Consider the following 23,659-nt stretch of genomic DNA (forward strand, 5'->3'; position numbering starts at 1 on the left):
GAATAAAAGTGCAAGGGTACTTAGCTGTAGCCAGTGGCCAGCACAGGTCCATTGTTTCTCTACATAAGTCAGCTTGGTTCTCCTCTAACCTTTTTATTTTTTTTAGTGGTACTAGGGTGTGAATTCAGGGCTTCACACTTGCGATGCAGGCTCTCTACTACTTGAGTCAATCTTCCAGTCCATTTTGCTCTGGTTATTTTGGGGTTGAGGTCTTGTGAACTCTTTGCTCGGGCTGGCCTCCAACCTCCATCCTCCTGATCTCAGCTTCCCAACTAGCTAGGATTACCAGTGCCCGGCGTCTTTCTTGAGCTTCAACTGTCTGCCAGGCTCTGTTCTAGGTGCTGGGAATACAGTAATGAATGACAGTGACAAACATCAGTGCCCGCATGGACTAGCAAATACGGCGAACAACAAAACATTAAGTGTATGTTAAGTAGCCCAACAGCTGCAGAAGACTAGGGGGACAAGCTGTTTAAAGGCATTAGGGAGTGTGCGGTGAGAGGATGGTGGGGAAGGCTTCTCTGAGGGCATTTGGGCAGAGGACTGAATAACGTGAGGAAGAGTCCTCCAGGTAGAAGAAAGACACAGGGTTGACGCCTGTGTTGTCCTCACCAGACAGTCAATTTCTTCCCGCCCAGTAGCAAAGATGTCTCTGGCTGCTCCACCAGCCCACTCCACAGCCCAAAAGAAAGGCGCACCTTTCTTCCAGCTAACCCGGGCTTCAAGTCGCAGGATAGAAGCTCATTGGCTCTTTTGGGTCACATGGTCACTCTGACGCAATAATTGTGTGCCAGGGAATGGTGTGCTCTGATTGGCTAGTCTGGGGGAGGCACGTGCAATGAGGACCCGCCCCCTTTTCACGTGTGCATTTTGATGCTGGTTTGGAAGCCAGTATGAGCGGCTCAGTCCTAGAGAATAACTTTTATGGTTTGTTTTATAATTGCTTTGTGTGTGTATTGCTAGGCATCAACCTAGGACTCTGAGTAGGCTAGGCAAACCCTGTACCACTAAATTACCTCCAGCCTATAATTACTTTCCAGATTATAATAATTATTATTTTCAGAAAAGTTCTCACTATGTATCCTGGGCTGGTCTCTAACATGGCAATCCTCCTGCCTCCACCTCCCAGGTGCTGGAATTACAGGAGTTACCTCCCCCCCTTTACACATTATTAAAATATGCACACTAGCTGGGTGCTGGCGGCTCATAGCTGTAATCCCAGCTATTTGGGAGGCTGAGATTGGGAGCATGGCAGTTCCAGGCTGTTAAACTGAAAAACGGGCATGGAAAGATAGACAGAAGACAGCTCAATATGTCAGCACAGGTTTTATTCAGGAGAAGGAACTCCAGAAAGGGGTCTCCAGCAAGAGAGCTAGAGCCAGTGACTCACGCCTGTAATCCTAGCTAATCAGGAGGCACAGATCAGGAGGATGGCGGTTCGAAGCGGGCCTGGGCAAATAGATTGGGAGATCCTATTGAGGCAGGCTAAAATTAGAGAAAGTATGGGACTCATAGAAAAATATTACATTTAAAATTGACCACGCAATGGCTCAGGAACTGCCCTGGGCCGGGAACCACCCACTCACCTCCCTACTCATTGATCATTAAATAAGAATCATCTGGTTCCTCCCTTCCCATAGATTAGCATAAATTTTAAAAGCACCTAGAGAAGAGAAGCGAAGCACCTCTCTCAGCTCCAGATTCCACCTGGACCCCACCATGCTCCCTTCCCTAACGCTTAATAAACCCCCTTAACACCCACCTGTCCTGCCATGGATTCTTCCACTAGGGACCAAGAATTTGGAAGTTTTTCGATCACAGACTGCACCAGTGTCATTTAACACTATCTCAAAAAAAAAAAAAAACTTCAAATAAAAAGGGCTGGTGTAGGTCCTGAGTTCAAACTCTAGTGCAGCAAAAGAGAAAGAGAGAGAGAGATCGCGCTAGAACCCACAGTCCCTTACAGACTAGGGTACTTATAGGAGGGTAGTGGGATGGTGCTGGGAAACCGGTTAGGCCAGGAAAATTTTTGTGTTTGGCTTGTTGCCAGGGGTAGGAAGGGAGATAAGTGGTTATTTGGTCAGTTGGTTGCTCAACCGACTCTTGGTATCGCTCCTTCTCCCGCCCCCCTTACAGGTTACAGTGAAGTAAGTGGGATTTCTATCATTGTTTGGGGCCAGGTGTGATTTTTCCAGTGTAAGTGGTGGGTTGTTTCCAGTAAGCTGCCTTCGAGGGGGAGGGGATACAGTCCTAACATGGCAGTTATTATGTTCACATTGACATAGGACAGCCCAAACTTGTGCCGCTCATTCTACCTGCAGCGAGTGGTTCAGGCTGGCTTGGGCAAAAAGCAAGACACCATCTCCAAAAGAACCAGAGAAACGGCTGCAACCATGGCTAAGCCGAACCCTATTCGCCTAACGATTCCAAAGCCCTGAGTTCAAACTCTCATACCGCACAGAAAAACATGTGCATTCTGTCCCACAGATGGACGTTGCCCTGCGCATTCAACAGCTACTCATTTATTAATTTCCAGACCTGGGAGAGATACTGATTAGTACAAGTGTATCAGCAGCTTACATTTATTTTTGAAATGCTTGATTTCTGCCAGTTCAGAAGACTGAAGCTTGTGTGCTTTTCTTTTCTTTTTTCTTTTTCTTTCTTTTTTCTTTTTTTTTTTTTTTTTTTTGTGTGTGTGTGTGTGGGTGTGGGTTTTTTTCGAGATAGGGTCTCTCGAACTATTTGCCTAGGCTGGCTTCCAACCGCTTTCCTCCTGATCTCTGCCTCCTGAGTAACTAGGATCACAGGCGTGAGTCACCGGTGCCTGGCCAGACGATTGTAGCTTGGATAAGGTAAGTTACCTGTTGGAGGTCACATGGTGACAGAAACATTGCAACCGGTGCTATTCCCGCCCCTCATCGAGCCCCTGTCCCCTCCCACACCCTGCGCTTATCTCTGCCCGGGCTGCGTGCTGGCCCCGCCCCGTGGGGGAGCTGCCACTCAGAGGCTCCTGGCCGGGAAGGGCCTGGTCAGCTGTGTCCGGCGGAGGCAGCTGCTGACCCAGCTGTGGACTGTCAGGGGCGGGGGCAGGAGTCCTGCGCTCCCGGGGCTCCCCGGGGCGGGGGTAGCATCATGGACCGCCTCGGGGTGCCCCTTTGGCCTCGAGTTGGCCCCCTCTGTCTCCTGCTTGCTGGGGCTGTCTGGACATCCCCACCGAACCTCTTGGATCCCAAGTTTGAAAGCAAAGGTAAGGTTGGGGCTGTATGTGGGCCCTCAAAATGGGTCTTTCAAGGCAATGCTGGGGACTGAATTCAGTCTGGGTCCTGAGGACCAAGCTGGTGTCTGAATCCCTTGACCCGATCTGATGAAGCAGGCTGCGGGTCCAAGTGCCAGGACTGGGTCCTGGAGGAGAAGTTAGAGAGGCGCATGAAGTTCTTGTTTTATCTTTTCAGGGAGTCTGGGACATGCTAAGTCTCCATGGGACGGGGGTAGTGGATCTAGGGCCCCTGCAGCCTGAGTCCTTGGAGGAGGGGACCAGGCGGGACCCTCCATTTGGGGAGGGAGGTCCGAGTCACAGGGGCCGGGTTGCAAGCCACTGTAAACATGGTTTGCGAGCGGGTGGCAGATCCCTTGCCCCGCTGAGTGGAGGAAGGGGGGCGGGGTGCACGGTTGGCGCTATCTGGCAGCCGGGGAGCCTGCCGGGACCGATAGGGGGCCGCCTTCTTCACACACACCCACGGGCGCACACGTCCTGAGCTGGGGCGGGGCGGGCAGCCTGGGGGCCGAGGTCTCGAGGTCTGCATAGCTCAGCCCATCCTGGGATAGGCAGGTGTGTGTAGGGGGGGCCAGTAAGCCAGACAACCTGCGCTTGGGAGTTCGTGGGGCGCCGCCTCTGCGGACCCCTCGAGGGCCTCGCTGGGGAAGAGGGCGAGGCGGGGCTTTTTTTTCTTATCGGATCCGCACAGGCGGCAGAAGGGAGGGGAAGGGGGCTGTAGCCCGTGGACAGGGCTCGGCTTCCTTGACCCCCTCCCACTGCCATCTCCTTAGTGGCCTTGCTGGCAGCCTGGGGGACGGAGGAGCTTCTGTGCTTCACCGAACGATTGGAGGACTTGGTGTGTTTCTGGGAGGAAGCGGCGAGCCCCGGGGTTGGCTCCCAGAACTACAGCTTCTCCTACCAGCTCGAGTGAGTCAGAACTGAAATCCCAACTGGTGGGGATGGAGCAGGGCGGGTGGAGCACACATCCCGGAGGTCGCAGCTTCGGATGTCCCCTGTGACCTGGGGACAGATCGCGCTTCCAGTCCTGCTCAATGGGGGGAAGCGGACCAGGGAGGACGCACCCCCTAGTGGCCCGGGGCTGGAATATTCCTGTGACCCCAAACATTTCTTGGTTGGGACAATACTTCTTCCAACTCTGGGCTCAGGTGTCACTACATTGGCCCCCCCCCCGTGGTAGTGCCCAAAATGCCTCCACACGGGATCTGGCAAACTCCCCAGGCTTCCCTCCCAACTTGCTCCCTTTCTTCCTGGATGCCTCGGCGCACAGGGGTGAGCCCTCGAAGCCATGCCGTCTGCACCAGGCGCCCACCACCCGCGGCGCGGTGCGCTTCTGGTGCTCGCTGCCTACGGCCGACACTTCGAGCTTCGTGCCCCTAGAGCTGCGTGTCACAGGGGCCTCTGGTGCTCCGCGGTATCACCGTATCATCCACATCAACGAAGTGGGTAAGTGCGCTGGGAAGGGGGGGCGTGGTCGGGGGGAGGAGGGCCCAGCTCCGCCCACCTGATCAACTCACCTCTGCAGTGCTCCTGGACGCCCCCACCGGGCTGCAGGCGCGCCGAGCGGACGAGAGCGGCCACGTGGTGCTGCGCTGGCTCCCGCCACCCGGGGCGCCTATGACGACCCACATCCGTTACGAGGTGGATGTCTCTGCAGGCAACCGCGCAGGAGGAGCGCAGAGGGTGAGGCACACCGTGATCACACATCTCCCGCTAAAGCTCCTTGGACCCCGCCCCGTCATTTCGAAGCCCCGCCCAGATGGCCAACAGAGTCCTACCCTATGGCCCTGCCCCCTCCAGGTGGGATGTGGTACACCACATCCCATTGCCATGAACACAAGACAACTCCATGGCTTCCGATATATCCCCCTTTGCCGATGCTTTCCCAGGCCACCTAAACCCCAGCTCCCTCTCACCCCTTAACTCCAATCCCCAAACACCAGGGGACTCTACCCTTTCTGGTCCGCCTTTATATAGCTCAGGTCTCCCCCGCAGTTTGATCAGGTACCCTCGCTCTGATTAGTCTGGGGCCAAGATAGGCCGTGCCCCCTTCACTCATTGGTCCTGAGCAGTGCTTGGGCGAGGCGCTTCCTCTCCCTGATTGGCTACATCCTTTAGTGACTGCTCGCCCCGCCCCTTGCCCGGGCCCCGCCCCCAGGTGGAGATCTTGGAAGGCCGCACAGAGTGCGTACTGAGCAACCTGCGCGGTGCGACTCGTTATACCTTCGCGGTTCGCGCGCGTATGGCCGAGCCGAGTTTCAGTGGCTTCTGGAGCGCCTGGTCTGAGCCTGCGTCTCTGCTGACGGCTAGCGGTGAGACCCCAGGTGGAGGTGTAGGAGGAGTTGGGGCGAAACACTCGGGCAAATCCTCCGCTCTGACCTCCTCCTTGTCTCCAGACTTGGACCCCCTCATCCTGACGCTCTCCCTCATCCTGGTACTCATCCTGCTGCTGCTGGCCGTGCTTGCCCTGCTGTCCCACCGCCGGTGAGCCCCCACCGCAGCATCTGGCCCAGATTGTCCTCGGAATGTCCCTCTTTAACTAGGGAAAGCTAGGCTTAGAGAGGGGCAAGTACTTGCCCAAAGTCACCTAGCAGCTGTAATCCTAGCTACTGGGGAGGCAGAGATCAGGAGGATGGTGGTTCGAGGCCAGCCCAGCCAAATAGTTCGGGAAACCCAATCTTGAAAAAACCGATCATAAAAAGGGCTGGTGGAGTGGCTCAAGGTGTAGTCCCAGTACCAGTACCCCCACCCAAAAAAAAAGATCAAAAGGTCAGTATTGGTATGCAAACCAGACCAGATGCAGACTCATTTAAAATCCTCTGCTCTGGGGAGCATTTACCTGGCTTGCTTTCCACCTCCATGGCTGCTCCTTCTTGGATTCCTTTGCTACTTTGTTTTCCTGATGTCACCAACTTCGTCAGATCAATCAGATGGACTTAATGGGCTGGAGCAGAGTGTGAGGGGGAGTGGTGAATGACAAGGCGACAGGAGTCAGATCATGCAGCAACTTCTGCAGGACTGTGGGAAGGAGTTTGGATTTGTTCTTTTGTTTGGTTCCTGGGAGTAAAAGTGCTAAGTGTATCCTCTACCAGTGAGCTACAGCCTCAACCTTGGATTTTATTTTGAATCTATCAGGGAACCACAGAAAAAGTGCCTTATGGACCTTCAGGCAAAGCCTAGACAGGATTCAAGGGCATATGAGTCAGTACCTATTGAACTCCTATGCATCCTTCAAAATTCTGTTCCAGTTGCTCTTTCTTAGGTCCTTGCTAATGCTTCAGCCAAAGCCCCTGCTTCTCAATCCTTCCTCTTCATTTTCACTATGATCCAGTTTTTGTGCCCTTGTGACTGGGGGCTGAGAGGGTGCTGGTATGTATTCAATGACATGTCCATGAACCTGTTTCTATCCTCTCTTTTTGTTTTGTTGAGTCAGGGTCTTGCTGTGTGGCCCAAGCTGGCCTTGAACTTGTGATCCCCTGTCTCAGCCTCCCAAGTGTGGGATTATCAGCATACACAATGTTTTCGTTTTTGCTTTCTCCTTGGCAGTACTGGGGATTGACCCCAGGGCCTCCCACTTGCTAAGCAAGTGTTCTACCACTTGAGCCACACCTCCAGCCTGTTTCTTTCCACTTCCACAGGACTCTAAAGCAGAAGATCTGGCCTGGCATCCCAAGTCCTGAGAGAGAGTTTGAGGGCCTCTTCACCACCCACAAGGGTAACTTCCAGGTAAGTGGCTGGGTTGTGTCTGGGGCAGACTTGCTGCTGGAGGCCAAAGCCCAGGCCTCTGAGCAGGCTGCTGCTGTTTCTCCAGCTGTGGTTGTCCCACCATGATGACTGTCTGTGGTGGAGCCCCTGTACCCCCTTCACGGAGGAACCACCTGCCTGCCTAGAAGTCCTCTCCGAGCACTGCTGGGGGATGACCCAGGCAATGGAGCCAAGAGCTGATGATGAGGGGCCCCTGCTGGAGCCAGTAGGCACTGAGCATGCTCAGGATACCTATCTGGTGCTGGACAAGTGGTTGCTACCCCAGAGCCCATGCAATGAGGACTTCGCAGGGCCTGGTGGTAGTGTGGACATACAGGACGTGGATGAAGGCTCTGAAGCATCCTCTCACTCTTCTGTCTTGGTCTTGAAGGCTGTGCCAGAGGGGACCTCGGCTGCCAGCTTTGAGTACACCATCCTGGATCCCAGCTCCCAGCTCTTGTGCCCACAGGCACTGCGCCCTGTGCTGCCCCCTACCCCACCCAACCTGAAGTACCTGTACCTTGTGGTGTCTGACTCAGGCATCTCAACTGATTACAGCTCAGGAGGCTCCCAGGGAGCCCATGGGGACTTGGCTGATGACCCCTACTCCCACTCATATGAGAACAGCCTAGTTCCGGCCCCTGAGCCTCTGCCCCCCAGCTATATGGCCTGCTCTTAGGACTCCAGTCTATAGATGCTTAGCAATCCAACATAACCCAAATGCCACCCAGTCTAGGCCCAAGACTTACTGAATTGGAACGATGAGGCTGCCCTCAGGGCTAAGGGCATTGCTGACCTTGTCTGTTTGCCTAACTCATCCTGCTCAGGAAGTCACACCCTTGAAGTATTTGAAAGATGTATAGTTTTCTTTTTGTACATATATAAATATACATGTTTTTCTACCATTACTTCTACAAAGACCAAGAAAATTTTGTCTTTCCCAGGGCATAGGCCACAGAGCCAGCAAAAACCTTGAGCTCACTATGAAATTTGGTACTAGGCAATTTGAAGATTCATCTAATAAAATACCCATTATAAGTTATGCTAGCTGCCAAACAAGCAGCTCCTAACACTCTTAGGAGTGTTTAAGCTATTAGGTGATTTCTCTCTCCTATCTCAATTCAAACACGTGGACAGCCATCCCTGGGATGATTCAGAGGCCTGAACTCTTTTGGTCTGTAGCTCCTTCTTCCCTTAGGTTCATCTTGGGGTCCTTGTAGATCCTCTATATCTTGTCAGTCAGTAACAGTAATAGAATAGTTCATGGGTCTTTTTAGGGAGCTGGCCTGAAAATGGCATCTTTCAGTTTATTGGTTAGAAACAGTCATGTGATCCCATGTAGAACCATGGTATGCTGAGAAATGTAGTTTAGTTGTATACCCAGTGAAAGTGGGTCCTGCAAGCTGTTTAGTGAGCCTCTAGTCTCTTCTACTACTAATAACCACAACAGTAACTCATAGGGCTTTGTTCTGAATCCGACCATGGTTTTAAAAAGCACTGTGATGACACCAACTGCCATCACATGACTCATTGGCAGTTCTGGTTGACTCACTCTTAAACAGTATGATATGACCTAAGAATGCTGAAAATATGCATACCTTATGCTGCGGCAACTCTACTTCTAAGTATATATATCTGAAAAACATATCCGTACCAGTATACATGTGCAAGAATGTCCAGAGTCACAAATAAGTCACTCTGCAGAATAAATTGGGTATAGTCAACCATGGAATAATATGCAACTGAGAAAAAAAATGACTGGATTAGAAAATGTGGTTGAATCTTAGTGACAATGTTGAATGGGCAAAGAAGGAAGCCTCAGAAGATTTATTATGAAACTCTTTATGTAACTCAAAAAAAAAAAATCAATGTTGAGCTGGGTATGAGTGACTCACACCTGTAATCCCTGCTACTTGGGAGGCTGAGAACAGGAGGATCACAGATTGAGGTTAGCCTGGGCAAACAATTCTTAAGATCCCATCTCCAAAATAACCAGAGCAAAATGGACTGGTGGTGTGGCTCAAGTGGAAGAGCAAATGCAAGCCATGAGTTGAAATTCCATACCCCCATCCCCACTCCCCAAAAAATCAATGTTGATTGGGTATAATTTGTACATGAAAATGCTAGGCTCGGGTGCTGGTGGCTCACGCCTGTAAGCCTAGCTACCCAAGAGGCAGAGATAGGAGGATCACAGTTTAAAGTCAGACCAGGCATATAGTTTGAAATACCCTATTTCAAAAATACCCAACACAAAAAAAGGACTGGTGGAGTGGCTCAAGGTGTAGGCCCTGAATTCAAACCCCAGTATTTGTTTTTTGTGGTGCTAGGGATGGAACCCAGAGCACTGAGCATGCTAGGCATGTGCTCTACTACTGAGTCAGACTCCCCGTCCCTATAAATGCTAGTTTTAAAAGAGAAAAAGAACTTTATATTCCTTAAGTCTTTGAATATGCATGTCTCCAAAGTAAGTATTCCCACAATGGGAAACTGAGGCATCTAGAGCTCAGGGCTGGCCTCCAGCATTCAAAGTCTTATTGAAGCTGGGGTTAGTAGGCTGGGTGGTCATCTCTCCATCTGCCTGGAAAATCACCGACCACTCTGCCCTGGGGCCCAACCCACCTGGCTCCAGGCAGACTCGGAGGCGATGCTCGCCTGGGCCTGATGCATCTGGCTGCAGCCAACACTGGGCAGGGAAATACCGCTGGAGCAGTGCCAGCTGCGGGCCATCACCACTGTCTGCTTCTTCTTGGGTCTCCAGGGCCACCATGAGCCCACAGTCCCGGTTGGATCCCAGTCGGTGGCTAAAGTGGAATGCTGTATCCAGAAGCAAGGCAGCCAAGTAGGCGACTTCCTGGGACCCCGGGTCTTCTGCTAGGTACTCCTCCAGGCCATCCAGCAGCAGAAGGGAGGGGACAGGCCCTTGGGACTCATGGGCAGAGCACAGAAGCCGGAGAAGCTCTCCAGTAGATGGTGGGTACTGGAAGCGAATCTTCTAGAAAATTGGAAAAGAAGGAAAAGGCAAAATTCAGCAAAGGAGGACAGACTTCCCACGATGGCTGCCAGGCAACTGGTTCCAGGATGAAGCCCCTGCCCAGAATACTTTTTTCTAGCACACTGCTACATATTATCTAAAGACAAGTCTTTGATTTTTTTGTGCCAAATCTCTCAGGCAACCTTTACCGGAAAACCTACCCCCAACATCTCAATCTAACCCAAGCCTTGACAACCTGACTCAAGTGAAACAAACTCCAGTCTAGACTAGACCCACGCTTAGCTCCACCCCTTCAACCCTGACTCCATCCTTTGGACAGCGCCTCTCGCTAATGCCACCCTATCATTGGATGAAATTTCACTCAATCGTAACAAAGCTCCTCATGGTCCCACCCTTCGCGCATTCCCGACTCCACCCCATTATAACTGCTCCGGCTGGCCCACCTGTCACCTCTGCTATTGGCCTGCTTATCTGTCATTCAATCCCCGATACCCCACCATAGCCTAGTATGCCACAGGTCCCGCCCCACTGTTACCTGGAGCCGTAAAGGATCGAGTGCTGCTCTCTTACGGAGAGGCAGGCTCTGAAGAGGCCTCCGGGTCAGGAAGAGGACAGGGCCTCGGCCTTCTCCTGCCACCTCCAGGGCCGCCGAAAATAGCAACGCTGTTTTTCCAGAGCCTGGGGCGCCGATCAGCAGCAAAGGGGGTCCGGCCTCAACGGTGTTACCCTCCCAAGTCCCAGCCGTGCTGCCCGTGCTTAGCACCCGCCTCAGTGTCTCCGCCATTAGCAATGTACTTCTGTCCAATCGATGGCGCAGTCCCAGCCTTAGTCCCGCCCAAACCAAGGCCTCATTGGTTACAGTGCACTTAACTTTTCTATTAGTCCCTGGAACTGTCCATCAAACTTAGATCGCTTTGGTAGCTCCGCCCTTGGTGAATGAAGGGAAAACACGACCTGAGCGTGGAGGAACGAGGCGTTGATGGGAGATAAACCCTTCCTCTGAGAGAATCCGCAGGAGGAAGGAGCTTGAATGCTAATATTGTGAGTTAGTTAACTAATCAGACAAATGTAAAGGTTGAGAGTTGGAGGCAGCAGGCCCAAATCATTGACATATTACCTAGCCTCAATTCGCTCACCTGTAAAATGGGCTCATCATAGCTCAGAACAGTATTGTTGTGGGCATGTATCTGTGTTTTTCCGAATGTCACCCAATGACAACTGAGAGCCGGAGAGCGGTGTGAACTGTTTTCCTGCCTGTCTGCATGCCTAAATATGGGCACAAGTGTTTGTATGGGGCTCTAAGCTAAGGCACGCTCTTGTGCAAAAAAAGTCAGCAGCTAAGAGGGTCTGTGAGAAAAGGGCTCTCGCCTTAACTCTTCTCTGGCCTGGGAGCCTCTTGATTGTTGCTTGTGCTGGAGGAGGGGAATAATATAATCCAAACGATTATAGAGAGAAAGAGGGGCTGGGAGAATGAAGGGGAGAGACTGTAAGGGACCTCGTTTGCCTTATTCACTTCAGTCTCCCCAGGACTGAGAACAGTGTTTAGCACGTTCTAGATCTTCAAATATATTTTCTTTAAATCAATGAAAGAAGGAAGGTGGGACTGATGAGAAACGAAGAGAGGAAGAAACAAGGTGAGCGATCATGATCACTTCGCCCAGAGCTGCCACTCACGCCACTGTTGCCTCGGCAACCTGGTCTCCTGGTAACTTCAAAGTGGTGCGGTTGCCTGGAGACCCAGGGGCAGGGCGGAACTGTCATTTCCTGGGCTTCTCTCTCCCTCTGGGGCCAGAAAACAGCTTGACAACATCCCCCAATACACCCACTCACACAGCTGGGCACCCCTACACCCTTCTGCGCACCCCCCACCCCCCATAACATCTCTGCAGGAATTCCATTCCAAAACCTCTATCACTCACATGCTTAGCTCCGTCTATCTGACACAAAGCATTCCATATACACTGTCCCATATTCACACACTCCCACACGCGGTGTACAAACACACACCACAGCACTTTTCTTTTTTTAAATTGTGGTCGCGGTGCTGGAATTGGACGCAGGGCTTCACACTCAAGTGTTCTACTACTTGAGGGCCTCCCTGGCCCCTTTTGAAAAAAAAAATTTTTTTTTGAAATAGGGCCTCAAAACTGCCTGGACTGGTCTCGAACTTAAGATCCTTCTGCTTGCACCTCCAAAGTACCTGGGAATACGCGTGCGTTCCATTACACCCGGCTTAAATAAATTAGTTTATTTCTCTTCAACACCAACATCAGTTCCTACATTATGCATCACTCCCTATTCGAATGTCAACTCCAGAAGGCTAAGGTGCTTGTTTTGTTCACTGTGGTCCTCCAGCTGCTGGCACAGCACCTGGCTTATAGGTGTAGGGTGGGTGAGGACATTTAGCAGAGATGTAGACGTTTGGTAAATCTCTTAAGAACACAGTTCTTTCTCCCACTTTTCAGAAGTCTACCTTCGTGTCTTCACAGAAGGGTGCTTACCATAGAGAGAATCCGTGGATCATGGGGCTGGCGGCTCACGCCTGTAATCCTAGCTACAAGGGAGGCACAGATCAGGAATATAGTGGGGGGAGGCAGAGATCAGGAATATAGTGGTTTGAGGCCACCCTGGGCAAATAATTTGCAAGACCCTACCTCAAAAATACCCAATACAAAAAAAAAAGGGGGGCTGTTGGAATGGCTCAAGTTGTAGCAGGAGTGAGACCTTGAGTTCAAACCCCAATACCAAAAAAAAAAAAAGGCTCTAGGAAGAGTTGAACCCAGCAGTGAGGGGCAGGGAAACCAGCAGCTCAGAGTCAGTATGTGCCTCTCAGTTTATCACTGTGCCCAAGTGATTCATTCATTCATGTTTTAGTTTTTACAATGCTACCCAGTGCGAGTGCTCTATCACTGAGCTGCACCCCTGTCGAACAAATATTTATTGAGCACCCACTGTATACCAGGGCTTGTTCTGGGCACTCAGGGCCCATCTTCTTGGTGGTGCTGACATCCCAGAAAGTGGAATAAAAAGTGACCACTAATAATGAGCTTTAACAGTATAGGAGGAGCAAGGGCTTGAAGGAGTAGGGGAAGCGCACGTATGCAGGCAAAGAGCCTTTGAACCTTCTAGGAGAACACACCTATTAAGTGCAAAAGAACTGAAGCACTGGGAAGAGCTTGGGTTTTCTTTACATTTTCTTTTTTTTTTTTAAGTTGGTGTCATTATGTAGCCCAGACTGACCTCACACTTGAGATCCTCCTGCTCAGCCTCCCTAGTGCTGGTCTGCATCATGGCACCTGGTGGTCAGGGACCAGATGTGCTAGGCAGAGTAAATTGGCTTTTACTTAGAGTACCATGGAGAGTTTTTTTATTTGTTTTTTGGTACTGTGGTTTGAACTCAGGGCCTCATGCTTCCTAGGCAGGTGCTCTTCCACTTGAGCCACACTCTCAGCCTTTTTTGCTTTTCAGATAATGTCTCAAGTTTTTGCCCCAGGCTGGCCTCAATCCCTGATCGATCATCCTACCTATGGCCCCCCATGTAGCTGGGACCACATGTCTGTGTCACTATGCCTGGCTTATTAATTAAGATTGGTTCTATCTTTTTGCCTGGTTGGCCTCAAAATGCAACCACCCCAGTCTCTGTGTCCAGAATAGCTGGGATTACAGAAGTGAGCCACCACACCCAGGCTGGAGAGGTTTTTGAGTAGAGGATGATCATGTTCTGAGTTACATTCTAAAAGCAGAGCTCTGTTTTGGTCAATGCTTTGAGACCCACAGGGGCACGTGGAGAAAGCTTTTTACTTTTTTTTTTCATAGCTGGGGTTGGAGTCCAGGACCTCACACATGCCAGGCAAGTGCTCTACCTCTGAGCTACACCCCAGCTCAAGAAAGTTTTGGAATAAGGAAGAAAAGCTCAGACTGTGTACTCTGCCTAAGATTACCCATCTTGGGCTGTGAGTGGGGGCAAGACTAGGGCTACTGTCGCCATCCTCCTCTCCTCAGCAGGCCCAGCCCCCACACTCTGACGCCCACGGTCCTGTCAGCACCGCGGACAGCGTCAGCTGCGCGCATATATGTGCTGTCTGCGGTGTTGAGGCTTTGCTTCTACCTGGACCGGTGGAAACAGCATCAAGTTCAGAAGGTTTCCATGGATCTCAGGTGTGTGAGCTCTGGAAACAGCCTTGGTCGGTCAGTCAAGGGTCTCCATGATCCTGGCTATCCTCTGCTTTCAGCGCTCTCTCCAAATTCCTCTTCCTGTATCTCCCACTCCCTCACTCCACTCCAGCCACATGGACCTCCTTGCCACTCCCTGCAAACATCAGGAATGTTCCCACCTCAGGGCCTTTGCATTTGCTGTTCCCTTTGCCTGGAATGCTTACCCTCCCCCAGATATTTACATGGCTCCCTCCTTCCCCTCCTTTTATAGTTCATCTCTTCAAGGAGACTTCAGACTGTGTGTGTGTGAGAGAGAGAGAGAGAGAGAGAGAGAGAGAGAGAGAGAGATCCCATTCTTACCTAAATCCTTGATCCTGAAGTTTGGAATTCATGTTTCCCCCCATTTTTGAAAGGTAATTTGGTGTAAGTACTGTCCTGCATAACACCCCTACTGGGGCCTGGGGAAATATCCAAAAGACACTGTTCTGTTCATTGCTATAGCCCCTATGCCTAAATTACAGCACATGACTTGGCACAAGCACACAAGCTGTCCATCTGCTCTCACCCAGGCAGCAAGGGCTTAGCTTGGAGGATCCTGGTGCCTCTTAGCATTCGCCTTCACTCTCAAGACCCTCAGGGTCTCCTCACCCTTTCCCTTATGCCCTCTGCACCATGGCCATTTATCCAAAACAAGCCAGCTGCAGAGGGAACACAGGCATATGTATTTGTGTGTCTTATTGACTTGTGCAGCTGTCAGATGAAGAAACAAGAGCACAGAGAGGTTAATTTACTTTCCTGAGGGTGCACAACCAAAAATGCTGAGCCAGGATTTCTTTTTTTTTTTTTTTGTGATACTGGGGATTGAACTCAGGACCTGAGCCATGCCCCCTGTCCTGTTGTTTTTAGTTTTTATTTTTCAGATAGGGTCTCTTGCTTTTGCCTAGGCCACCCTTGGACAGTAATTCTCCTACCTCAGTCTCCTGGGACTACAGGCATGCAGCACCACGCCTGGACCTTAGCTAGGATTGTGAACCATATTGTTGGCCCCATAGTCACACACTGCTTCTCCATGATTGTCCTCAGATACACTGTGACAATACACCCACGCCCAGCTCCACAGCCATATAGACCTACAATCGCAGTCCTCCACACCCGACCACCCGGCGGAGGCAGGCAAGTGGCCAAGCTTCTGTTACAAACAGGTCTTTATTAAAGAGAGAAGCCAGGTCATTATTAAAGATGAGGAGGGGCAAGAAAGGAGGGCATGTCTCCTCTGCCCACTGCCTTTGGCTGCTTGGGGTTGGGGAGCCCCCTCTGCTCCACCTATGTGCCCCAAGATGGTATGTCTTCATGAGGCTGAGGCAGTGTGAGGAACAGAGGTGGGTTCCAAGAAAAAAAACGTCCTTTCCCACAGCCCTAACAAATAACAGAAGGGTTTGGGGGTGCCCTGGGCACAGGCAAGGAGAGACAAAGCACCCTGAACCCCAAAACCTCTGAACTGGGGCAAGCCCTGTTTAAGTAGTGAGTTGGGAGGGGATGGGGGAGATGGTGCACGCAGGGGAGGGGTTAAGGGGTAAAGGGGTACCCCAAGGCCCTGCCATGGGGGAGCCTGCCCCCACCCTCCAACTGGACTCCGTGATTCCGAAGAGAGAGGACCTGATGACACAGGGTGACCCATCTCCTCCTCGCCTCTGTGCATGCTTAAGACAGGGGCGGTCCCCCATTGACTGGAATCATACCCACCCACTCTAGAAAGTCTGAAAGCCAAGAGCTCCTATTGGCTGTTCAGACACTGAACACTGGCTGGAGTTGCTCTCTTGCCTGAGGATTCTAAGAAGTAACAGGGAAGCTTCCATTGGCTGGAGTAACTCCTTTTGGATAGAATTCTAGGAACTGAAAGCTCTCATAGGTTGAGCAGTGACCAATTAGATCGAACTTTAGCTCTTAAAAGGGCAATCCTAGTGGGGCAGGGCCCACCTGGCAGTTCTGCCTACTGAGATACCCCAGTAGGCAAGAGAGGCAAGAGGTTCCCTCAATTGTTCTTCCAGCCATCTTCTGATGTCTGGGCCTGGCTGGTTTGGGGGTAGGGGCCTTTGGCACTCACATGGCACACGCACACACACGCGTGGCAGGGAAGAAATGGGGACATGGGTGGATTCTTGGTGGGTGGTGGGCCTCACAGCAGGTGGTCACGGCTGGCAAACAGGTAAGGGCTGAAGTTGTCCCGGTGGAAGGGGGAGGGATAGAGTCCACTAAGGGTGTACAGGTCCCGCAGCAGGGGTGTGGGCAGCAGGAGCTTCCGGCCACGGCCACCACCCCCACCTGGCCCCCCTGGCCCAGGAGAGGAGGGTGAAGGGCCCTGGCTGGGAGTTGGCGCTGGTAGGGGTAAGGGCAGAGGCAGGGGCGTCGGCTCAGACCTCAATCGAGGGCGGGGCACACGGGGTGAGGAACACATGGCTGGGGCCCTTGAGGACACGCAGCTGGGGATCAGGTGGCCACGGCGGGCACAGTTCTGCGGCTCTAGAGGTCAGGAGTCAGACAGAAAGGATTAGAAAGCTTGGGAGGTGACCACAAAAGCCTAGGTGAGACCACTGAGATGGCCACCCATCTGGAAGTCTCCCTGTTTATCCCCCAACTTCCCCAACACTCACTGGATGGGGTGAGCCGTGCCGGTGTCGAATGCGGCCTGCAGGCCTCGGATTCCTGAGACAAAGAGGCAGAGGGAAGGGGCTAGAGGACCCCCGGACACCATCATCCACAGCCAAGAGGGGCTCATTAGGCAGAGAGCCGGTGGAAAAAACAACCAGCACGCTCTGGATTAACAGTGTCCCTTTGGAAGGGACAGAATGTGCAATCTTCCATTTAGGGCTGTTCCCTCACTAGTTCCTGGTTCATACACATGGGAGACCCCTGTAGCTCCCCACAGCCCTTAGACCCGCCACAGCCCTTAGACCCACCCCCCCCCAACCTCTTGCCTGACTTCCTGACTCCTTGGTCCCCCTCCACCCACCACCCTTTCCAGCCGGGAGCAGCCCCCGGCCCCCCTTACCTGGGCCACACTTAACTTTTCGAGGGGGCTGTCCATGGTGGGGGCCTGGCCCAGGTCCTCCCAGGGGGAGAGCCTTCGGCCAGAGGGTGGCCGGCTCTGGAAATTGTGCACGACACAGGTGACCTGGGATGGGGGGGGAGTGTGTTGAGGCATGAGTCCAGTAATAGGAGTTATGTAAATATCATCCCTATTTTTCAGATAAACAGAGGGCTGGAGGAGGAGTGGCTCAAGGGGTAGAGTGCTTGCCTAGGAAGTGCAAGGTCCTGAGTTCAAATTCCAGTACCGCCAAAAAGGAAAGATACTAAGGGTTTGGTTTTGTTTTTTCTTCTTCTTTGAGGTACAGGGGATTAAACCTCCAAGGCCTGGTGCATATGAGACACTCTACCACATGAGGTATGCCCCCAGACCATTTGGCATTTCTTTTATTTTCCTTTTGAGACAGGGTCTCACTAACTTTGCCTGGACTGCCCTTGAACTCACAATCCTCCTGAGTAGCTGGGATTACAGAGTGTGTACCACTCCTGGTTGAGGTTCAGGTTTTTAAAGACAGCTAATGTTTTTACAGTGCTATGCCCTAAACACAGCTCTTTCCACCTTACTCAAAAGTGGATATTGTTATTATTTATCCGGCAGGGCTGGGAATAGGGTATGGCAAGTAAGGCAAGGACAGAATTCGACCTGTCTTTATTTACATTTTTGACCCTGTGATTGTTTGGCATGAATTTTGATTTTTTAAAAAATGTTTCACTAAGCCAGGCACTGGTGGCTCACATTTGTAATCCTAGGTATTTTAGGAGGCAGAGATCAGGAGTATTGTGATTCGAGGCCAGCCTGGGGTAGGGGAGGGGGGAAACGAGACCCTACCTCAAAAATACCCAACAGAAAAAAGGGTTATAGAGTGGCTCAAGTGGTAGAGTGCCTGCCTAGCCAGCATCAGGCCCTGAGTTCAAACCCCAGTGTCACCAAAAACCAAAAAAAACCAAAAACACTTCATTAAAATATTTCTCTGGATTGCTGAGTTCTGGTGTCTCCTTAGAATTTGCACTCTGGGTGTGCTTTACTGTGATCTTGGGCCTGTTGTCCCATTTCATTCAGAGATGGTATCAGGCAAGGTCAGATTAAAGAACTCACCAAAGGTAAACGTAGTGTTGACACCCCTCATCATCATGCAGTCCTGCCTGTTGGGTCAGGGGCTGATGAAGGGGTCTCCCATGCAGAGATAGGTGGACTGAGGACTCACCAGAAAGGTGGCTATGGCCGATCCAGTCAGGAAGCCAGCCAGGACGTCAGACCAGTGGTTGCGGTACTCTGCCACGCGGACCACGCCCACCAGGAAGGCGGGGCACAGCAGGGCCAGGCAGAGAGAAGGCTTAACCAGGCGGGAGCCCTTCACGCGGAACACTAGGGTCACGTACATCTGTGGGAGCCGGACTGATCAGTGATGAAGCGGCTGAACCCAGGGGTATCAAGGCTGGAGGACGTGGCCAGGGTCTCCGACAACGTGTAATGGACTCCCAGGGGTTTCTTGCAAAGATGCGGGTGTGACCGTAAGGGCAAATGGAGAGGTCAGGAGTTGCGGTGGCAGTGAGGGCTGCAGGAATTGGGGTTGTGGAATCCCATGGGCACCGCCTGTAGGGGACATGGCCAGTGCTCTAAAGAGCAGAGGTCAGGATCAGAGGTTCATGTGTCCCCTCAGGATAGTCACAGATGGGGAAAGATGCTTGCCCACATAAGTAGGGTGGGAGTATGTGAAGCGAGTCAAGGGGAAGGTCCAGGGCCTCCAGGAAGTGACATCCCGAGCCCCAGGGAACCACTGACAGGATTAGGAACATCAACCCAGAGGCCAGTAAAAGGAGTCAATGCAACAGAGAATGTAACTAAGAAAAATCATGGGGGAATTAGAAGGCCGGCATAGTCGAGAATAGGGGCATGGCCAGGGCAACGGGGGGAGGAGTCAAAGCCCCCCCTTAGGGTCTGTAGCCTCATGGAATGCCAAGGGGCAGAGACCTACAAGGCCAGTGTCCCGATCCCAAAGGGCAGTCAACACCCTCTCCTGAGCATGGTATTACTGGGGCAGGAGGCGTGGCTGAGACCAGAGGGGAGGAGTCAGTGCCTCCATTGAGGAGACTTCGCCCAAGGGGCGGGGTCATAGCACTGGGGTGTGCCTCATGGAAATAGGAATCCAAGGCTCAGCCTGGATGACCCTCCGCCAGACCACCCAGCTCACGCCCCCACGTCCGACCCCGCAGCTCCCCCGGTGCTCACCGCTGTGTAGGTGACGGCGTAGGCGCAGAGGGCTGCGTCCTTGCAGGGAAAGGCGCGGCGCGCGGCGGCCACCAGGCTGGGGCTGCCAGCGCAGGCACCCTGGTCAGTGACAAAGCGGTCAGGCCCCGGCCGGTCAGGCGAGGGCGGTAGGCAGCCCAGGGCCGTGTAGTTGGGACGACACACTGACAGGAAGTGCGGCGTGGGGTTGCCGGTCACCACCTGCCCAGCGTTGGCGAAGATGGTCGTGGTGAAGAGGCCGAAGGAGTACACACCTGTCGGTAGGGGGAGGAAAGGAGTTCAAGGCCCCAGGCCCTGATGTCCTTCTGGTCCTCCTTCATTATGGCTTCATTGGGCCTCTGGTCTCGCTGTGCCTGTGGTCGCCATTAACGCCAACCTGGGCCCCATTATGGCATTCGGGGACCTCTGTCCTCTGGGACCCTCACTATAATACATTTGGACTCTGTCCTTCTGGGACTACCCAGGAACTGGTCCCTCCCTTGGAGATGCAAGAAAGCTGAAACCCCTAACACCATCACATCAGGACTGAGTCCACATCTGGGAACTCCTAGGAAAATTTTGGTGGCATTTCTGGACCTCCTTGTACTTGACCCTGGACCCTCTATTGCTGAGTTGACCGCTCTTCCCCAGGGGGTACTAATCACCCAGAGGTGGCTCTCCAGCCCTCTGTCCCTGGGAAAACTGTTTTGGATGAGTTTGGCTCCCTACCCCACAGTCACCAATTGTGACTGGGGCCCCATTTAAGTGACAGGGAATCTCATCTCCCTGCCTTGGGACCCTATTGTGGTTGGCCAAAGGAGTGGCCCCCTCTTTCTGCCTGAGACTGCCCTCTAAGTAGCCCAACTTGGCCTCAAACTCTCGATCCTCCTGCCTCATCTTCCTGTGCATACCACCACACCCTGCTCCCTCATCCTATTTCTTCACCCTTCTTCCACAGTTGCTTGGATTAGGCCCCATTCATTTCTCTGGATTCTCCATTACGTTTGGCTTGAGCCCAAGTCCCTCTTTGACCCCCGAAGTTCCTGGCAATTCTAGGACTTTTTCCTTACCACCTGGAATTCTTACTATGGCTAAGCTACCCCATATCCCTTTGCCTCTGCACCCACCTCCCTCCCCAGAACCATAGGGCTGACCCTGGGCTGCATCTCTCACCCAAGAAGCGGACCAGCCTCCGAAGCGGAGGGCTGAAGCGACAGCAGGCCCCAGACACGATGGTGCTCTCCCCAACAATGGGGCTGGCTGAGGGTGGCACAGGGAAAAAGGCACGTGCCAGCTCCCCCAGCAGGATCTGTGGACAAGACCAAGGTGGGGTCTTCCTGGCCTTCAAGCCCAGACTCCACCAGCCCCCACCTGGCCTTCTTGCCTCCTGAAAGAAGTCCTCCCCACGGTCCGACCAAGGCGACCCACACCATCTCACCGTGAGGGCAGGCCCAGCAGTGACCAGGGCATAGATGAGGGCGGGGGGTGCTCGGCTGGCAGCCTCAGGCCCTGGGTAGGGTTTGGCATAGGTACTGTCATAGCAGAAGAAACCCTGGGTGTGCACGGGAAAGGTGTCTGTGAACTCCAGGCGGTAAGCCAGCAGGACCACAATGCCCAGCAGCACAGACTGCACCCAGCCAGATCAGGAGAGAGGCAGAGAGAAGAGGAGGTCAGAGGCTTTGAGGCTACACAGACAGAGACACAGAGATGAAGAGAGATGGAGGGAGAGAGACAAACAGTGGAAGATGGAGAGAGACCAAGACAAAGGGGAGGGAGGAGGGAATTAGTACATTTTGCCTTCCTAACATCCCAAGGAAAGAGGGACTCTACTTATGCACTCTCCCTTTTTGAGGCAGGGTCTCATCGTGTAGCCCAGATTGGCCTCAAACTTGAGATCCTAGTGCTGGGATTACAAGTGTGTGCCACCAGCCCAGTTATTACGTCCATTTTATGGATCAGAAAACTGAGGCTCAGTTGCCCAAAGACTTGCAGTACAGACAGAGTGGGATTGGTCCCCAGAGAGGGGCACTTCTTAGCTCAAGCTTGTAACGACTTCTCAAGAGAAAGGGGACAGCAACAGAGGTCCCAAGGTGACAAGGGGTGACAGATCGAGAGATGGCAGGACTGGAGTCAGGGAGGTGAGAAAAATGGGTACAAGTAGGGGCCTGGTAAAGGGAGGGAGTTGGAAAGGAAGAGACAGGCTTCCTCTCTGGGTGAGGCTTGGGTCCTCACCTCTACAAAGACAAAGCAGGGAATGATGGAGAAGCTCCTTTTCAGGTGAGGTCTTCCTCCCGCCATGGTGAAGCCTGGGCCTGCGAAGGTGGGAAAGGAGTGGGAACTCCAGCTAGCCACCTAGCTGCTGGCCCCATTCCTGAGCCAGGTAACTAGAGAGAGCCTGGTGACCACGCCTCTGAAATCCGGGACCCGCCCCATTGGCCCCTGGGCCTGCCCATTGATCACCCTGGCTGCCCTCACACCACCCACTCAACCTCTGCCAAAGACCCCAAGTATTCTATAGCTGTCCCCTCCTTCTGCAGCCTACAAAGGAGGTTGTGACCCCACACCTTTTTAGGAGAACCCCTCCCCTTGGCCTTTAGAATCATCTGGCCTTATGGGGGACCCCTCCTCTATGGCACCAACATCCACCTGTTTTTAGGGGATTCCATCTTTTGTCCCCAGGGGACCCTATGCTGCATGCTCCCTACCCCTGCCAGGTCCCTCTCCTGAGTCCCTTCCCCCATGGCCTCCATGGAGGCCCCCACTTCTATCCCCATGGGCTGTGGTGTCTGGTGCGGGCTGATAGCCAGGCCCTCCTTCTCTCCCAGCTGCCTCTCCCTCCTCCTCACTTCTCCCAGCCCACTGCCTCCCTGATTGTCCCCTTCCAACCTAACCTCAGTTCCCAGAACTTCTGGAGCCAACACAGTCTTACTGACTGACACCCATTGTCCCACCTGGTCTTACCTGTGAAAGAACCCTAGGGCCTCCTCCTACAGGCTACCACTTCGACCACAGACTCACAGCTGCTCCTGGTGGGCAGCAGGGCTGGGATGGTGATTCCCATTGCGCAGATGTGGAAACTGAGGCTCAGGCTGGCAAGGGTAGGCACTGTGGGTCCAGTGTTCCACCCACGAGTCACTCTGTAGTGGGACATGTGGAGTGAGGGTCACCAGAGGTCCCAGGTGCCCAGAGTCACCCACGCTGGTGCCCCCCCCACAAAGCCACAGCCTCTATCCCAATGTCACACACACAGACAGCCCATGACATTGGATCCATTCACCCCACAAAGAAGACCAAGCATGCTGTGCTAGGCGCTTGCCTCACTGTGAGCAAGACAGGCCTGCTCATTCACACCGGTCCCCAACACCCACGACACTCATAACCACTCACACACACACCAGGCACAGTGTGCATACGGCCTGTCAGAGACACCCACACAGATCAAACATGCCCCCCCAACAAACACATAGAGACACACACCAGGCGACCCCGCACAAGCCACCACCCTACCAATATTCATGAGCACAGACTCAAGGCTGCTAACACACCTAAGTCACAGCAGAGTCACCACACAATGGGAGTCACAGAATCGGTCACAGAGTCACACCCCCAGTTACAAGGCACTCAATGACAGCCACACACATTAACAGTCTCTCATCCATGCTGACAGTCCTAGCAGAGACACGGAGCCATCCACAACCACAGGCAGCCCCATGTCGCATAAGGGCACATACATGGGCCATGACACAGACACACAGAACCACATGGCACACGATTACAGACATATGCCAGGGTATGAAACAGTCACACACCATCAGCAGCCACACAATGACAGTCAAATACATACAACCACACTGATACCAACAGTCACATCCAGCGAAAACAGTCACAGGGCCACCCCACAGAAGCCACATCATAGCCACATAGACACACACACCATCAGAGTGATCCCCACAACAGTCACACGACAGTCACAGGAAACAGCCACACACATACCCGCAGACACACCCGAAGCCACACAGTCACAGCCACACAACCACAGTTACACAACCACACACTGTCACAATGACAGTCACACAACCACAGTCACCCACAGCCACCCTCACCACCGTCGCTTGGCTCCTCAGGTCCGGGGTCCTCTCCACGCTCCCCTCCCCCAGACCCCTCCGAGGCTCCAGCTCGTCGC

At 52.9% G+C, this 23,659-nt stretch overlaps 3 protein-coding genes across 8 annotated transcripts; 1 reads left to right on the forward strand and 2 right to left on the reverse strand.

Moving 5' to 3' along the window:
- Positions 1 to 1,311: 1,311 nt before the first annotated feature.
- On the reverse strand, positions 1,312 to 10,818 carry Swsap1 (SWIM-type zinc finger 7 associated protein 1). 5 transcript variants are annotated; one of them, XM_074054047.1, is made up of 6 exons: positions 10,546 to 10,818; positions 5,228 to 10,010; positions 4,792 to 4,925; positions 2,581 to 2,861; positions 1,763 to 1,843; positions 1,312 to 1,449 (listed from the first exon to the last, which is right to left on the reverse strand). In XM_074054047.1, the coding sequence occupies exons 1-2, from the start codon at positions 10,792 to 10,794 to the stop codon at positions 9,522 to 9,524; spliced, it is 738 nt and encodes a 245-aa protein (XP_073910148.1). In that variant the 5' UTR covers positions 10,795 to 10,818; the 3' UTR covers positions 1,312 to 1,449; positions 1,763 to 1,843; positions 2,581 to 2,861; positions 4,792 to 4,925; positions 5,228 to 9,521. The 5 variants fall into 5 exon arrangements, with proteins under 5 accessions (XP_073910148.1, XP_073910147.1, XP_020028840.1 ...); XM_074054046.1 differs by having other exon boundaries at positions 1,763 to 2,861; XM_020173251.2 differs by having other exon boundaries at positions 1,312 to 2,861; positions 6,114 to 10,010.
- Epor (erythropoietin receptor) lies at positions 2,972 to 7,697 on the forward strand. Its single transcript, XM_020173243.2, has 8 exons — positions 2,972 to 3,247; positions 4,048 to 4,183; positions 4,545 to 4,720; positions 4,800 to 4,957; positions 5,433 to 5,586; positions 5,671 to 5,758; positions 6,913 to 7,000; positions 7,086 to 7,697. The coding sequence occupies exons 1-8, from the start codon at positions 3,133 to 3,135 to the stop codon at positions 7,695 to 7,697; spliced, it is 1,527 nt and encodes a 508-aa protein (XP_020028832.1). The 5' UTR covers positions 2,972 to 3,132.
- A 4,534-nt stretch (positions 10,819 to 15,352) lies between the features above and the next one.
- Positions 15,353 to 22,575, reverse strand: Plppr2 (phospholipid phosphatase related 2). 2 transcript variants are annotated; one of them, XM_020173246.2, is made up of 9 exons: positions 22,438 to 22,575; positions 21,709 to 21,788; positions 20,915 to 21,103; positions 20,650 to 20,785; positions 19,480 to 19,751; positions 18,455 to 18,631; positions 17,215 to 17,337; positions 16,817 to 16,868; positions 15,353 to 16,685 (listed from the first exon to the last, which is right to left on the reverse strand). In XM_020173246.2, exons 2-9 carry the CDS (start codon positions 21,772 to 21,774, stop codon positions 16,342 to 16,344), a joined length of 1,359 nt encoding a protein of 452 aa, XP_020028835.2. In that variant the 5' UTR covers positions 21,775 to 21,788; positions 22,438 to 22,575; the 3' UTR covers positions 15,353 to 16,341. The 2 variants fall into 2 exon arrangements, with proteins under 2 accessions (XP_020028835.2, XP_020028837.2); XM_020173248.2 differs by having other exon boundaries at positions 16,505 to 16,685; positions 17,231 to 17,337.
- Between the last annotated feature and the right edge of the window lie 1,084 nt (positions 22,576 to 23,659).

This window comes from Castor canadensis, chromosome 14 (genome assembly GCF_047511655.1).
Source record: "Castor canadensis chromosome 14, mCasCan1.hap1v2, whole genome shotgun sequence".
Lineage (NCBI taxonomy): Eukaryota > Metazoa > Chordata > Mammalia > Rodentia > Castoridae > Castor > Castor canadensis.

What these genes read in the sequence shown, in the direction of transcription:
- Plppr2 (XM_020173246.2), bottom strand. Translation starts at nt 21,774, where the DNA reads ATGGCGGGAGGAAGACCTCACCTGAAAAGGAGCTTCTCCATCATTCCC. An exon ending in CCTGCTTTGTCTTTGTAGAG is followed by an intron (nt 21,104 to 21,708) that starts GTGAGGACCCAA and finishes GGCTGGGTGCAG; the next exon opens with TCTGTGCTGCTGGGCATTGT. An exon ending in CTGCTGGGCCTGCCCTCACG is followed by an intron (nt 20,786 to 20,914) that starts GTGAGATGGTGT and finishes TCTTGTCCACAG; the next exon opens with ATCCTGCTGGGGGAGCTGGC.
- Epor (XM_020173243.2), top strand. Translation starts at nt 3,133, where the DNA reads ATGGACCGCCTCGGGGTGCCCCTTTGGCCTCGAGTTGGCCCCCTCTGT. An exon ending in CATCCACATCAACGAAGTGG is followed by an intron (nt 4,721 to 4,799) that starts GTAAGTGCGCTG and finishes TCACCTCTGCAG; the next exon opens with TGCTCCTGGACGCCCCCACC. An exon ending in GTCTCTGCTGACGGCTAGCG is followed by an intron (nt 5,587 to 5,670) that starts GTGAGACCCCAG and finishes CCTTGTCTCCAG; the next exon opens with ACTTGGACCCCCTCATCCTG.
- Swsap1 (XM_020173251.2), bottom strand. Translation starts at nt 10,794, where the DNA reads ATGGCGGAGACACTGAGGCGGGTGCTAAGCACGGGCAGCACGGCTGGG. An exon ending in TCGATCCTTTACGGCTCCAG is followed by an intron (nt 10,011 to 10,545) that starts GTAACAGTGGGG and finishes CCAATTTTCTAG; the next exon opens with AAGATTCGCTTCCAGTACCC.